At 36.8% G+C, this 16,171-nt stretch overlaps 1 protein-coding gene across 1 annotated transcript in view; it reads left to right on the top strand.

Moving 5' to 3' along the window:
- Positions 1–16,171, top strand: part of ANKAR (ankyrin and armadillo repeat containing) — a 30,443-nt gene that overhangs the window by 1,615 nt on the left and 12,657 nt on the right. The window contains 17 exon segments of the mRNA XM_053471959.1: positions 1,240–1,503; positions 1,506–1,679; positions 1,988–2,425; positions 3,362–3,525; positions 4,594–4,709; positions 5,087–5,267; positions 6,637–6,859; positions 7,743–7,944; positions 8,309–8,517; positions 8,970–9,074; positions 9,843–10,087; positions 11,056–11,224; positions 12,473–12,714; positions 13,521–13,674; positions 13,751–13,912; positions 14,215–14,321; positions 15,897–16,019. Of these exon segments, the coding sequence (XP_053327934.1) occupies positions 1,240–1,503; positions 1,506–1,679; positions 1,988–2,425; positions 3,362–3,525; positions 4,594–4,709; positions 5,087–5,267; positions 6,637–6,859; positions 7,743–7,944; positions 8,309–8,517; positions 8,970–9,074; positions 9,843–10,087; positions 11,056–11,224; positions 12,473–12,714; positions 13,521–13,674; positions 13,751–13,912; positions 14,215–14,321; positions 15,897–16,019 (3,278 nt within the window).

Raw genomic sequence — 16,171 nt, 5'->3', positions numbered from 1 at the left:
AGTATTTTGTGGTCCTGCGATTAATCATATGCATTATGTATAGGGAAGCTTACTACATTTTTCGGTTTATTATAAATATTACAAATAGGATTATCGGATAGATTTCATGATTATCTATATATTGAGTGGAAGGCTGAGCATGTTACTTAAGGTTTGATTTTTGTTTGTTTGAGCGTATAAGATTTCTCGATATGTATGGTTATGGATCATTTAGGAACCAGACAGAAATGACCAGGAATAGATCCATTCTAAGAATTTTAACACCAAAGTAGAATAAAAAGGGGCTAGCTAGGGTAGTCATTCCAAAAGATAGGGCAGCCCTTGCAAAGTCTTTTAGTATCCACTGTGTTGTATAAGTCTTTATTCATTCATTGATTTAGTTGAAGTACTACTGAAACCAAATAAAAAGATGATGTGTTCTCTGATGATTAAAACAACCTTTGCACAGAGTAGATCTGTTTTCTGTAATCTCTATTATGTCTGCTCATTTATAGTCCTTTACTCATAAACTACTGATCACCGGTCTTCAGTGTATGCTTTAATGAAAGATACAGATAATCAATGATACATTTGGAGTGCTGCTACAAATATGTTATGAAAAAAATGTTGATTCGGGGCTAAAGGATACATTTCGTTTTGATTTTTTGTATCGTTTCAATGAATATTTTTGCTAGTATATATGCATATATCAAACCCATACTTCAGACATTGTGTTGTCAAGAGCCACCAGTAGCTTTCACACTACTTGCTGGAGACCCTAGAAGTAAATTTATGAATAACTATATAAATGAAGAACTAAACATACTAATCAACATGGCATAAAGACTGTGTAAATTTGTTAAAACCTATCTTATGAGCCAGAGCCAGTTTGTCGAGCTGTACAGGAGCTGAGCCAGACTCACCCAAGTCCATCGATATAGATACATTCAAGGCCCAACGTACTAAACTGTAGTTGGAATCGGAGTTGGGTTTGCTGCAGCTTGCACCCCTTTTACTGTTGACGAGACAAGCCAAGCCAGATGTTGAAATTTAGCCCAGCAAAAGTGATGCTAAAGTGATCCAGCTCTTGCAATACATCATTTCCCATTTCACGTATCACACAGCACTCCGTCTTTGGCCCTTCTCATATACTCTTACACTCTTTTATAAGACTTTTTCCGAGATGCACCATGGATCTGCCATACCATATAAATGGTAGCTCTCCACCTCCCTTTTTTTCATTTCAACTTATTCGATAAGCATGGCTCATTTCCATGGATGATGTGCATCTACCTCTTCAGCTTCCTAGTGGTTTGATAACTCAGTTGAAAACTCTAACCCAACAGAACATTTTAGTTTTGGCTCCAGTGGAGCCGGAGACTAGGCTAGACTGCCGAGAGGTTCACCAGATTATTAGAGAGCTGGCGATAGGAATTTATTGTTTTAATCAAATCCCTTCCATCAGTTTAGATGCCAATTATGACTGTAGTACATCGTGCCACCTACCTCCAGCCTATTATGATACCCTAGACAGATATTAATCGATATAGATTATATGATTAAGGCCCTCTGGCACGGCGCCTACATGGCAAAGGAGAAAAGAGCCAGATTCAGTGAGCTCTGGCGGTCTAGCATGGATATTGATTCCAATGGAAACCCTCAAACCAAGAAGAACATATTTGCAGAGTTCTCTTCAGCAGGTTAGCTAATTATATATTCATGAAGTCATGAAATTGTTCTTAAGAGCAGAATATTAGACAGTAATGTATGTTGTCATAGTTACACAGCCTTACGATTAAGTTTATTTTTCATCCAGAACATGGACCACTGAATAAGCTTTGCCTTTTGGCCCCTTACACATTTTTAATGATGTAAACAAATCTAAGATTGAATTAATCATGTATATTATTAACACAAAATCAATTTTTTGTTTATCCATCTTAAAAGAGGTGGATAAAAAGCTAGCACTATTAGTTACTGAAGCCATTTCTTTTATTTTATGCATAAGGTCTAATTGATATTTCCAGTGCTCCTGAGTTTGGTGACATATATTCCAAGACATTTGACGTAGATCCAACGTATGAACCCAACAGTCAGGATGAAACTAAGCTGTTCATGAAATACGCAGACAGCATGTCTATAAATATGACTTGTTTTACCCTTGAAGTCAAACGGCATGAAAATCTGTTCATGTATGAGGCGTGTTATGTTCTCTCCAATGTTCTGAAACTTACCGAGGAGTACTTAGATCCCATTTCATACCAGAGACTCCAGCAAAGATTAACTATGCATCAAAAGATTGTGAAGGAGAATCTTGAGAAGAAAACACAAGTCCGCAAAAATATAGCTTATCTTAAACTCATCAGTTTTCTTGTGCCTTTCTTTCTGGGACTGAAAAAAAAGATGAAAGTACCAGATTTTAGTCACCTCTTGCAGCCATTCTCAGGTATGTTATTTGTTTTCCTCAGAGTATAGACAGACGAAAGAGATATGTACCTAGCTGTTTCATGATATACCGTACTTGGGTTTTTTATTCTTTACTTGTTACAAGAACTTACTCTAGATTGCTGAGCATTTAAGATGGCCAGGGGAGGTGGGAATTCGGGGACTCTATAGCCTAGCTTGTCTCCTGACACAAATCATTGGATTTCTTTCATAAATGCATTTTAAAAACATTGCCTGCATTTGCCTCTTCCTAACACAAGATGCATCCAAGACTCTTGTTCATCCCTCCTTATCTCCTATCTTCCCTACTGTAACCGGTCTCCCTCATACCTGTCTTGCCCCCTTTACAATCCATCCGTTAAGGCTGCTGCTGCTCCCATCTGTCAGTCTCTTCATTGGCTACCTGTATGCTTCAGCTCTTCATAGCGGTTCCCCTACATACATTTCCTCGCTCATCTCCAAATATTTTCCCACCTGGACTCTCTGCTCATCCGATGATCTCCATCTGTCATCTGCTCTGATTTCTACTTCACAATATTTCTCAAGGGCTGCCTCATCTTCTTGAATGAGCTTCCCTGGCTTATCCAACACGCCTCCTACATTTAGTCCTTTTAAAAATCCTTCAAGACCCACTTCTTCAATGTTAATCCCCTTCCTACCACCTACCTCTAGCTCACCTTTCTTAGTCCATCTCCTGCTTTCAGACTGTACTTACATGCAGCAATATTATTATTTATTTAACTAGCGTGGCAGGTCCATCGCAAAGAGTTGCGATTTTACCTCTTGTGTAAAATAACGCCTAGATTGTAAACTCATGTGAATTAGTGAAAATCATTATGTTATGCACTGCTTGTTGAGGCTCGTTTATCCATTGTACTGTATAATATGTTGTTGGGTCAATAAATAATAAGTAATAATAATGTTCTTTAATTTGCAGACGATAAAGTTAAGACTGAACGTGAACTTCCTCCGCTCATGCTAGGACAAGATTTTAAGTGCCAACATTTTCATTATCAAACAAACGAGTATTTCCACTTGCATGGTGGAATCGAAATTGATGTGGGAACACCTACTGTTGAACCTGTGTCTGAAGATATTAAGGTTTGGTGTAAAATATGATTTTTCTCTCTCTATATTGTGAGACTCTCATCTGTAACTAGAGGTAGTTTGTCTCCTATGTGTTGGTGAAGCAACTTTGAATATTTTTTATAGATTTGGTGATCCATGCATACTCCTCCATACCACATAACCTGAAATGGAAACAGCCAATGTATTACTCATCACATAGTGGTCCTCTGGCATAATCCACTATTATACCAGTTTACTGCAAAATAATACATTATTTTTCCAATGTTAAAGGCTGCTTGGATCTTGTATTTTGAGGGTATAAAACAATACAGGGTCCACAAACACTATTTTCCAAGCCTTTCCTAATGAAGCTGGCGGCACAAGACTTTTCAGACGTTCAGATAATATAGACCTGGCCTTATAATTGCCTTCTAGAAAAAATGTATGCATATATATATATATCGTCTGACATAGAATGGGCATGAGGAGGCTCAGTGGATAAGGTGAATGGTTTACAGGATAAATATATATTTATGTATATCAGAAAGTATTAAGGGTTCTCTATATGTATAGTTTAAGTACATCAAGGGATTCAACTAAGTACTGGATACCTCAAAGGATTAGACATGGTAAGATAAGAGGTCATAGTCTAAAGCTAGAGACTCAGAGACATAGATGTAATGTAGGGAAGTGTTTTTTTGTTTGTTTTTTTATTTTTATTTTTTATTCAAAAATACCAGATGTCCAGTGAATATACAGCATAAACCAAATAAGTTGTCTATACTACCTGAAACGGTTTTAACTTTTCCAGCTGTTTCAAAATATTTACTGTATTCACTTTGGGCTGTCCCCTAAGCATGACCAAGGAGAGCACCCCTAGCCATCGCCCTCTGCCCCTGGTTTTGCAGCAGGGGGACTATCATCCACCGGGCCTGCCACCGGTAAGGTTTTACCCATGAGAGTAAAAAAGTAGCAAATGGTACACGTGGCTGGTGAGAAGGTAGACGATTTTAACATGTTAAATCTCATATATAAGGAAAATTATTAATGGTTAATTAGAATATTTGTCTTTACTGAATAAAGTGTTTCTGCGTGTTTCAGGCAGCATATGAAGATATAGTGATCACAACAGCAAATCATATTAATGAGCTACAAAATCTTGATACGACTTACAGAGAACATTATCCCATACCCATCATTCAGATTGATGGAAAGAGGTCAGTTACTATAGGCAATTTATATAAAAAATGTAATGATGTCACATAAAAGAACTTAAGGGAATTTATGGCATGATGGGCATCATCTTTGAGTACCTGGAAAACAATATTCTTTTCTGTGATGTCCTCAGATTGACTTATTTACATAAACTGACTGTTAATCCGTCTCTAATTACTGGAAGGGAGTTGCAATGCAAATAGCAAGTCTTTTCCAAGCTCAACATTTTAGGAATAAACATGTTTCTGAATCTTTAAATATTCTAAAAATAAAAAAATATGCGAAACTGGGCATATAAATATTGATCTTCATATCTTGGAATCAATATGAAATGGCTAGGGTTTGGGGAGTATAATTTCTATTTTAAAATGTATTATAGTTACTATGCCATTGGAATCCAGCTTGAAGATTTCTATCAGGCAACAGTAAAGACACAGTGGTGGGGAGCAATGAATGGATTAATAAGCAATCTGAAACCCAAAAGGCTTCCCTTAACGGACTCCCAGCTCCATGAACAATTCAAGAAGAAATTTGGTTACAATAAAGCCATTAAATGCAAGGTACGATATGTGAATTGTTAGGTAAGTGTTCTGTGTTCCATTGAGTAATGAACAGTAAGGGTTATATGCCAAAAGAGTCTGTAGATCGCCCAATAAGCATGCCCACTTACAAAAACATTTATACACAGAGCTCCTCTGGTACAACATTATTATATTTTATCTTCCATCACAGTTATTACATTGACATTGGTAAATAAAATAAGCAAAAGTGGTTAATATGCTACGCAAGTAAAAAATAAAGGGGTAACTTATGGGCAACTAAATAATAGGAGGACACAGCTGCTTCCCAGTACAAAGGGTGGCCCTAAGCCTCTAGGCAGCTAACAGACTAATGAATAGCTCTTATGCAAAAAGATGGAGAAGCAGGAAAACAGAGAGCTTTATACTATTATTATTATTATTATTATCTTTTATTTATATAGCGCCAACAGTTTACGCAGTGCTTAATACAATACATAAATTCAAGGGATATGACAAGACAAGAATTGACAGACTAAGACAAACCGATACATTTGGTGGAGAGAGCCCTGCTCGCAAGCTTACAATCTAGAGCACTTAGGAGGACAATAAAACACATGAACATAGATAAGCAGCCAAAACATATTTCAGGAAAGGAATCAATTAAAGGGAACAAAAAGGACAGGTGACATATGGGGCAGGTCTGGGGGACAGTCATGGGGAAGGAAGCTAGCATGACTTAGGAGAACTTCCCATTTCCAAGGAAGCCAAGTTGTAGATGTTTTAGTCCCACACAGAGACAGTAATGTAATTAATATTCCAGCTGCCCTTGTAGCATTTGGCTGCTGGTTCACATGGGGACATGAGCACAAAACAGTAATTTGTGTAAAGACTTCTCGTGGCTGCCCCAATACGATGAAATGCCCTGCCCTGGCTTATTAGACTCTCCTCTGATCTCCAGTTCTTCAAACATTCTCACTTCTTCAAGGAAGCTTATCAACTAACCAATGAACCTCTCCTCCTCCTACCAACCACTACATTTCCTAGTTGGGAGTTTCTCATTGTACCTTCCTAATCTTCAATTAGTCTATGTCTAGTCATAACGTTTATTAGAACAATGATCACACTGGTATTCACTTGCCTGGCTGATCTAATTTACGTTTTGGCACTTTTCCTTCTTTGGGTACATACCCCCACCTTCTTGTAGATTGTAACCCCATTAGAGCAGGACTTTTTCTCCAAATTATTTGATGTACTATTTTATGTATAGGTTGTCTAGTTGCTGGTTGTACATGCCTTGAGTATGTACATATATATTATAGCTCAACATAAAGCAATAAATAATAAGATGAACCCCCAAAATCAGCCATCTGTTTTTCAATCTTACAAGAAACTCGTGTTTGTCTTTCAGAATCTGTCATTTGGATTAAAATCTGCTGCAGAGAGAGGACTAACTGCAATTTTTCATACATTTTGTCGGAAAACACCAGTTTCTGGGCTTAGTGTTGTTGATGTGGCCGGCTATGCACTTATCCACCACGCTGCCATCCACAATCGTGTGGCAATCGTATCTCAGATAGTGAAAGTTGGTTTGAATGTGAATCAAAGGCGCAGCGACCATCTCTCTGGTCAAGGTAAGCTGCTGCATACCCTCTTTACCTTCCACGTGTGTAATTCTTTTTTTGTTACGCTTGTATACCATAAGATTTACGGTTAGTGCGGATTTTGGAAAATTCTAATCATTACTTTCTAACCATTACTCCTGTGCTTTTATTAAATCATTTAACTGTAGTTACCGATACAATACAAATATACTGCAAGATTGTGATTTCAAAGTCTTCTTTTTTTTGTTAAGACGAACAAAGTAGTTCGTCTTAACAAAAGCGAGTTTGGGATCGATTGAGGAAAGAACAGGTTATTTTCTTAATTGACAGTTATGATTGTAATTTAGTTTCAGATACAGAGATGATAGCCAAATAATTTCCGAGAACATAATTTTGTTTAAAATTAAAACATAACTTAGTGGGGCATTTTGGTTCAGATTAGGCTATGGCTAGTGTGCTTAAACACCTATAAAACGGGTGAAATGCATGTTATGCCCACATAATAACATATATAGCAAGCTCAGGATTTGTGCACAAAGTGGAGGCGGAAACAGCCTGAAGTAGAAGTAAAAATTAAAATGGCCCCAAACTCCAGGGTATTTCAGGGCTGGTGTTGACGGTACTTTGGAGGACAGAATCACTCTGATTTTTTTTGCTGTGTACAAATTGAGGGGATCTTTGAGGGTCCATCTTCCATATGCTAGTCACAACCTTTCTAACCCAAAGCTGCATTTCTCATCAGTGGTAGAATGCATCACATCATCCTGATGTATATTATTTGCAGCCTGCTTACTACATGTAATTATTAGGCTTTTGTCATTGATACCTGTATTTTACAATATGGCATTGCATATTTTTACACAATATTTGTGGATATGCATGGGAATTTTCAAACTTGTAAATCTTGCTGCAGGACCAACAGCCTTACACCTGGCAGCTCAATGTGGCTCCTTAGAAGTCCTGTCCTGCCTCCTGGCCATGAAAGCAGATTACATGCTACATGACAAACGCGGATGGATGGCCATTCATTCCGCTGCCTTCTATGGCACCGTTCCGTGCATTCGAGCACTCTGTAGGAAAGACCCAACGCTGGTGGAAATGGAAACAAAATCTGAGTGAGTAAACACAATGTCAGCAGCAAAATATTCTTTTAAATTAGAACTCTGGAAAAGTACTTCTGTAGTAAGTAAGGCCACTTGCATTTATTATTGAAGAGGAGCTTAAGAAGGTAGTCGAGTTTTTCAGAATGCTTTCAAAAATATTTAGTAGACTTTTGCCAGTTACATTTCTCTTAAGGATGACATCACAATTAAAACACAGTAGTAAACGTATTATTTAATAAAGTAATGTATATATTTGGCCTGTATTGGGCTTTTTTTGTGTTCGCCATGAGACATGAAGGAAATATACATACACAGAGGGTGCACGAGAAATACTTTTGAAAATCGGCTGTTGACTGGACATTTTCTCTGCTCGCAGATATCGGTCCACACCACTTTTGCTCACAGTTACTTCTGGGGCACTGGAAGCCCTTACGTATCTTTTGTCTCTTGGTGCAGATTGGAAAAAAACAGACAGCTCGGGGAACAATATTATTCATTTAGCTGTTCTCTATTTTCACACAAATATCCTGAAATATATTATTGGACTGAATATACAAGAGCTTGACGTGTGGCACCACCTTGTCGGTAAGCACAATTTCATATGTTCCTTTACTATCTGAAAAAAAAAGTTGTGTTAATTGGAAGCCAATATATATAGTGATATAATATCATCTCACATCGGTGTAGGAAAGAGTCTGAGACATGTTCTTTGCTTAAAATGCTTGGTTGTCCGCAATCAATACCCCTGATCCAGGTGAAAATCTAGACCACACTCTAGAGTGTATAAACAGCCTGGTAGTGGGATGGAGAACCGACCAACTCTGCTGTTCTGGATACTCCACACTAGTGACTCAAAGTACTTTGTGCAAAATTATTGGTTTTACAGCTGCACCAAATTCTTTGAGGCTCTCTGTTGCTATATATATATATATATAATTTGTTACCATCTATAAAATTGATTGCTGCTCTGCCTCTATTTTTGGTAAGTAAGTGTGATGTTTGTATTAAAATGCCTTTATTTTGTTGCTGATCCCCAGATATGCTAAAGTCTAAAGACTCACACAGAAAAGAAATGGCAGCCAGGTGCTTGGAGGTTCTCTGTGTGGTTAAGCAAAGCTACTGGGAGGACATTTATAAAGCAGGTGAGGGTTCAATGATTGTCCTTGGCAACCACATATAAAAGTGTTGTGATTTTATAAATACGTAAAGTTAAGCTGTCTCAGAAATAATTACTGAAATACAAGTACTGGAGTTTTGGTACATACTTAAATAGCAACACAATTCCCTGAAGAGTTAAACTGCGGGAGCCGGTGCAGGGAACTTTTAGGTCAGTAGTGAAAATGTTGTGATGGATATTGTTTCACTTACACTGACTTTCTGCGCTGATCCATACATTTTTGGTGGTCAACCCCAATAACTTTCACCTGCAAAAAAAGCCTTATTAGAAGAAATAATGAACAATGTATATTTTAAGGGGGAACTGTCAAGTTCAGGCCTTCATTCAAACCACCTATAGTTTTCGCATATTAAAAAAATATTTGCTTTAAATATCTGACCGTTTTTATCCTGAGACGTCTTTGACCTGTAAAGAGGACAAACCTAGTGCATTAGGAACCTATGGAAGAGTTAAAGGGTTTGTGTGTGTGTTATTTTTTATAACATAATTCAGAGGGCTATCAATCGGATTCTTTGCACAGGATATTGAGATCCACTTTAACCGGAGTGGTGACATTAAAGTAATCTCTTAGCCCAACTTTCAGGAAAGGCAGTTGAAATTTTGAACTATTCTTCAAATTCCCAGCTTAGTGAATAAACTTTTTAACCTATATAAATTTAGACAGATAAATAACTTGTCACATAAGACTTCTGCTTTTTTTTATAATTTATTTTTTTGTGTCTCCTAATTACAGGAAGTGTCCCCTGTCTGGTTGAGCTTTTAAACAGCAGTCAGAGTAATCTGGAGTGTTTAGCCTCAGGGGTTTTAAGCAATATTTCAAACAATGTTCCAGTTTCAAAAGCTCTTGTTGAATCCAGAGCCATCCCAGTCCTGATTAGATTACTACGCTCCCGCCAGCCAGAACTACAGTCTCGATGCGCCGTTATTCTCTCGGATATTGCCCAGGTGGACAATAATTCAGATGTCATTGCAGAAATGGTAAGGTTACTAAATTACACCAAAAAAGACCTCATTGTGAGGTCAAAACGTTGTTCTTTCTCTCAATAAATATGCCTGACGTTGGAACTCTTGAGTGCCTGGAGCCTTTATTTATCTACTAAATTACACAAAGACATTTGATGGTGTAGCTAAAGAAACACATTGCCTAAAATATTTCGCATAATACATGGAGCCCATGACAGGCTAGTAATGTTTTCTGGTACTCACCGATTATGAGTAATTTTTTGTTCTTTTTAGTTTTTTTATTAATTTTAATTAGTTTTTCAAAATTAGAGAAGTAATATGGATATTTGCCAGTACATAAATGCTTTGGGGTATCATGGCCTAGTCAAGAACATCATTTCAGCTACTTAGGCTTAAGATCTTGGAAGGAAAACTTGGACATTTTGAAGTCATTGGCAGTTAATCACATACTTTATTTTAGTTGTCTCTAAACTGACATGTACATGAATTTGAATTTTCTGACATCAATAAAAATCCATGCACGTACTAATTTGCGTGCAGAAAAACAAACATTGGTGTCAATGCACAGTGGTCTTCAAATATTTGTTATACTTATATTAGTGTCTGAAGTGCTCTTTTTAAATAGTACAATACTTTTAATTTATAATACATTAATGGAAAGCTAAGATTCTGGAAAGTGACGATGTGCTGGTGAAAATACCGTACAGAGGTACCAAAAAATAATAAAACCTAATAGAAGCGATAAAAACATGTGAAAGGTTTATCAGAGGTGTTTCCTTTTAGACATTAACTTCACCCATAGGAAACAATAAAGGCAGAGGCATGGAGTATAGTGTAACTGTAAAACTACAGCAGTGAGGTGCGCAGAAAATATCATAAAAATGAATTGGAGAAACTCATTTGTCCCATTTAAGTGATCCACTGAGACAAAAATATGTCAATGGGATTAATATTTTTTTTTCATATATGTGAAATTGTTTTAGGATGGAATTTCTCCCTTGGTCCAGCTTCTCTACGAAGAATTGGAAGATGTGCTAGTGAATGTTATAAACTGTATCCGGGTTTTATGTACAAAACACCCAGAAAACCAACAGAAAGTCAAAGATCTTGGTGGTATCCCACTCCTTGTGGATTTTCTATCTGCCAAATCAGGTAAAGAAAATCAAAATACAATTTTAAGGCTTTGTGGCTTTTGGCTTGCTTTAACCTTTAATCTCACCTCCTAAGTGACCGAGGCATTTCACCGAAAACCCATCTCAGGACGCAATGTGTTCGCTTCGGAGAGTGGTCACAAGTCAACCATGCATGTAGTGCAACCATGCTTTCTAATCACAATGTGATTAGTAAAATAAAATACGAAAAGAAAAAAAAATGGTAATTTCCCAGTGATGTCACCATCAGGGGAACTATCCAGGTCCAACAAAATGTAAAGAAATAACATATATATATATATATATATATATAAAAGTTAATTTTTATGAGCAAGTTCTAAAATAAGCGCTATTACTTCACATAAATTCTCACATGGAAAGAATTAAAATACTGGCACGTTAAATGCTTATGGGGTGTCTAGTTTAAAAAAAACAAAAAAAAAGATTTGATGGGGTAAATCGAATTGGCCGCGCACACAATGACCAGATGTCCAAATTCCAAACAAATACATACCTCACAAAGGTGGTCTTTTAGCCCCCAAACAACCCAACAAACCCATGCATGGGTATGGTACTGTACTCACTGTACTCGGGAGATGTTGCTGAACACATATTGGGCTGTTGTTTGACGGTGACATATAGCAGGACCTGTTTATTCATACCTGAAGTAAAATGTGTGTGGGGAAAAAAAAAACAGAAAAAAATTACTATCACAAAGTTTGATAAAGGCTGTTGGTAGAATTAGTGCATGGAAAGAGTTGTCTAGTTTTCACACATATATGGTTTGGTGGGGGTAAATTAAACTGACCGGCTTCAAAGATGTCCCAAATAGCACATGGGGCAAAATGACCAGATTTGAAATAAAAAAAAGGGTTTTGAAATAACAATATGCTACTTGTACTTATTGCCCTATAATGTGCACCCCCCCCACAAAACTATAGAAACATTGGGTATTTCTTATTTTTATAGTAAATTATATGATATGATCAAAATAATGGTATCTAAAGGAAGCTCTTCTTGACCTAAGAAAAACCCAATATATAACTTATGTGGATTCAGTAAATGAATCCATTCAATCCACTTCACCAATTTGGACTATTTTGTGTATGTCCATTACATGAAATCCAAATAAAAATCGATTTTAATTCCAGGTTGTAATGCAACAAAATAGGAAAAATGCCAAAGTGGATGAATACTTTACTTTTGCAAGGCACTGCAATTAACATTGCGCTTTTGTTTCTGTTTAAAGATATTTTGGTAAGCACATCTGCAACTGCAATTGCTAAACTTGCTGAAGGGAATAAACTAATCCAGGATGCTATTGCAGAAGAAAATGCAATTGTTTCCCTTATTAACATAATGGCTGGAAGGAAACTCAATATACAAGTAAAAGCCGCCATGGCTATAGAGGCGATTGCTGATCATAATCCAGCAATACAAAAGGAGTTTTTGGACAAATCTGTGACAAAACATATCTCCAAGCTGCTGAAGGCAAGTTTTTTTTTAATACATTCTATAATCATGCAAAGATGTAGGACTACACATAAAATTGTAGCTCAGCGTATGGGAGTTTTGGTGTGAAGGGATGGAAAGCAAGGTGAGGGGCTATAGGTAGACACCGGCCCATGGAGTTCCCTTTTGCAGTTACTGTATGTAAGGAAGAGCAGCATTTTAAAATAAAACCAAAATGCTCAGTTGCATATTAAGTCTGTAAAGATGGAGAATATCATGTACTGTTACAGAATGCAATAAAAGCCATCTGTGACCAACTACTCTGGCACTACTCTGGTGATTATCCGGAGTAACACAGTTGGAGTGATCAGTATATATCAGCCAAATATATCCAGTAGTCCATATATGCTTAGGAAATAAAACCAGGCTGATTTACATACTGAAGCAGGCCAAGTTTCACATAGAGGTAATATTGAATAATAAAGATTAACCAAAAAAAAAGTTACACAAAGGTATATACCCCTCCAATAGTTACAATAAAGTTTAGACTTTAGACAATGAAACGTCTCAGACCTCTAAACTTGCTGTGCAAGTTGTCAAGTAGTTGAATCAAAAACATGTTGCTGTATGGGATTGCTCAGTGTACCATTTGAGGAATTTAATTTATTTTAAATAAATATGTTTTGTGCTAGAAAAAAATCCAGTTGAATACATTTGCCGCATTTCAGATTTCCTTTTTATGTTGCATAGATGCCAATGTACATGTTGTTTTGGTTTCAACTGTTGGCGCTATATAAATAAAAGATAATAATAATAATAATAATAATAATATTTTGCCATTCCAGGTCTTTCAGTTGGAGGTCAGAGAACAAGGATGTACAGCCCTCTGGACACTGGCTGGTCAAACAAGAAAACAACAGAAAACCATGGCAGAACAGATTGGTTACAACTTTATCATAGACATGCTGTTGTCACCATCTGATAAAATGCAATATGTTGGTGAGTTCTCTGCCCTCTGACAAAGCATTGGTCAACATAACATAGATACTTGACATGTATATTGACTGTTTTGAAGGTGGAGAAGCTGTGATTGCTCTGTGTAAAGACAGCAAACAGCACCAAGACCAGATATGTGAAGGCAATGGCATTGGACCTCTGGTACGACTCTTAAGAAACGCAAAAGTGCAGCAAGGGACTCTTCTCAGTATTATAAAAGCCCTGGGAACCATGTGTATTGGTATGTTTTTTTTTCCATTGGTGACAAAAACGTAGAATGGTGCTTATTGAAATGTGCTATTTTTTGCAGTTCAAATATAGAAGAATCCCTTATTTTAAACCATAAACTAAAATGTCAGCTATCACTAGGGCATGGTATACATACACCAGTATATGGATATAGTGATTGTAATAAAGTACCTCTGCTGGACTCATTTATTTACATTATATGTACTGTTTCTGTGGTGTAATCCAACTACAGACTTGAGAAAGTGTTACTTGGAAACAAGATGTTCCAGGAAAATAATCTTTTTCTCTAAATAGGTGTTGCTCATATAAACAATCAGATAAGCCAGGAACAAATTGTGGAGGAGCAGGCACTGCCAACTCTTGTTCATCTTCTGAAAACTCATAGTTCCCTTACAATTAAGGTAGGAAAATAACAATTAAGTTTATACTTATGGATTGAAGGTTTATTATTTAACGTCTTAAGGACAGAGCTGTTTTTTTTTTCTGTACCCTTCATGACAATGGCTGTTTCTGTGTTGCTCATGTTTAGCTGTAATTTTCTAATTTACTGTACCCACACAAGTTATACATTGTTTGTTTCCAAGACAAGAAAGGATTTCTTTAGTTACCGTTATTTTCTTTATCCATGTAAGGATTTCTGTGAAGATATAGTGCTAATTTTAGGACTTTTTTTATTCTTTCTTTTTAAAATTTAGTTTACTCACCACATTGTCATTAGTAAGCTGGGCTCCATTGACTTGCATGGTTGAATGTTATACCTGTACTCAACCTGCAGGGGGAGCTCAGAGCTCTAAGTTTTGTTTGGAGAGCTCTCTTGGGAACTTGTTTTTTTTTAATTGCAAGAGGCAAATTCTCTTGTTATGGCACTTGTGGCCTGTTGCAAATGTCAACTTAAGTTACCTACTGAGTCACATGACCACTTGAAGCTTTTTTTGTTTCTCATCTTGGACATCATCAACTGAGCTTTATAAGTGCTGTCTTTGAATACAGAAGAGACTATTTCTATTTTCAGTCATTGGCAGAGTTAAAATCACTCTTACCCCGTTTGTGACTAAGAGTTTTACCCCTCTTAATGACATTGTTGCCATTTTTACTAAATCTTTGTTAAAGCATGAGTCCCCTTTTCCGTGTTTAGCGTACCCACGTAATTTATATTTTTTATTTTTCTTAGGACTTCTTCATCAAGTTAAGTGCCACTAACAAAACTGATTAATGTATGGCAACATCTGAGTAGAATAACATGCATGCATTTTGCTTACTTACATACTACACTGTGTTTCTTTATTTTTTGAATTTTATATACGGTATATTTCTAGTGGGAGGGGCATATATTTTTTAAATGTTTTTTTGATTTCTATTTTTTATTATTTTTACTTATTTTACCTTTTTTACATTTTTTTTGACTGGAGATCCCTTTGGGGTCCTTAAAGACCTTGGTACCGCATGCATAGTACCCCTTATGATGTCATGGTAATATCACTGTCTTTTTACATTGATCCCCATTGCTGCTGACCACAAAGCAACATTTGCCTGCATTGCTGATCGCAGTACCTGTGATCAGCCTGCGGAGGGCCTCAGCAAAAGGAAGGATAAACCCTTCAGAAACATTTTTACTGTTAACAGTTTCCAGCTGTGTCAGTACTGAGAATGCTGGCATAGGATATCCGAACTTCTGTTTGGTCATAATTTGTTATTCCTGTGTAACCAGTGCTAGTGGGCTCATACCTAATGACAGTCTGATCTCCCTTGGATCAGCGGGGAAACATCCCGCCATTGCAAAAACTGAAGGAGGTACTATTATGTACTTGGTCATATAGACCAGAATTTATAGGACTTATTAGTAGTATATCCTATTGCTGTGGACAGTTCAGATTTATGTATTTACTTGTTTTTAGAGAATTAGTACCCTTAAGTTGTTTTTGTTCCCAATATGAGAAACGCTTCATCTCCTCTCGTGTTGTGGTTTAAACAAACAGGTTGAAGCAGCTTGGGCACTTGCTTGCATTGTCTTGAGAAATTCCACATTGCAAACCTATTTACACGAAAAGGAAGGATTTAAGTACATTGATGTCCTGGATCTCCTTTATGCTTCAGATAAGGTACTAATAATTGGTTTTCCCTATAGAAGGGGGAATTAAATGCTACACTTGTAATCAAATCCCTAACCAGCATTTTCATTAACAAATACCTGTAGCAGGTGCTTTTTATTTTTAATCAGTGTAATGTTTGGGGTCAGTGTACCCAAGGCTGG

Source organism: Spea bombifrons, chromosome 7 (genome assembly GCF_027358695.1).
Source record: "Spea bombifrons isolate aSpeBom1 chromosome 7, aSpeBom1.2.pri, whole genome shotgun sequence".
Classification (NCBI taxonomy): Eukaryota; Metazoa; Chordata; class Amphibia; order Anura; family Pelobatidae; genus Spea; species Spea bombifrons.
This window is presented reverse-complemented; position numbering and strand designations above follow the sequence as displayed.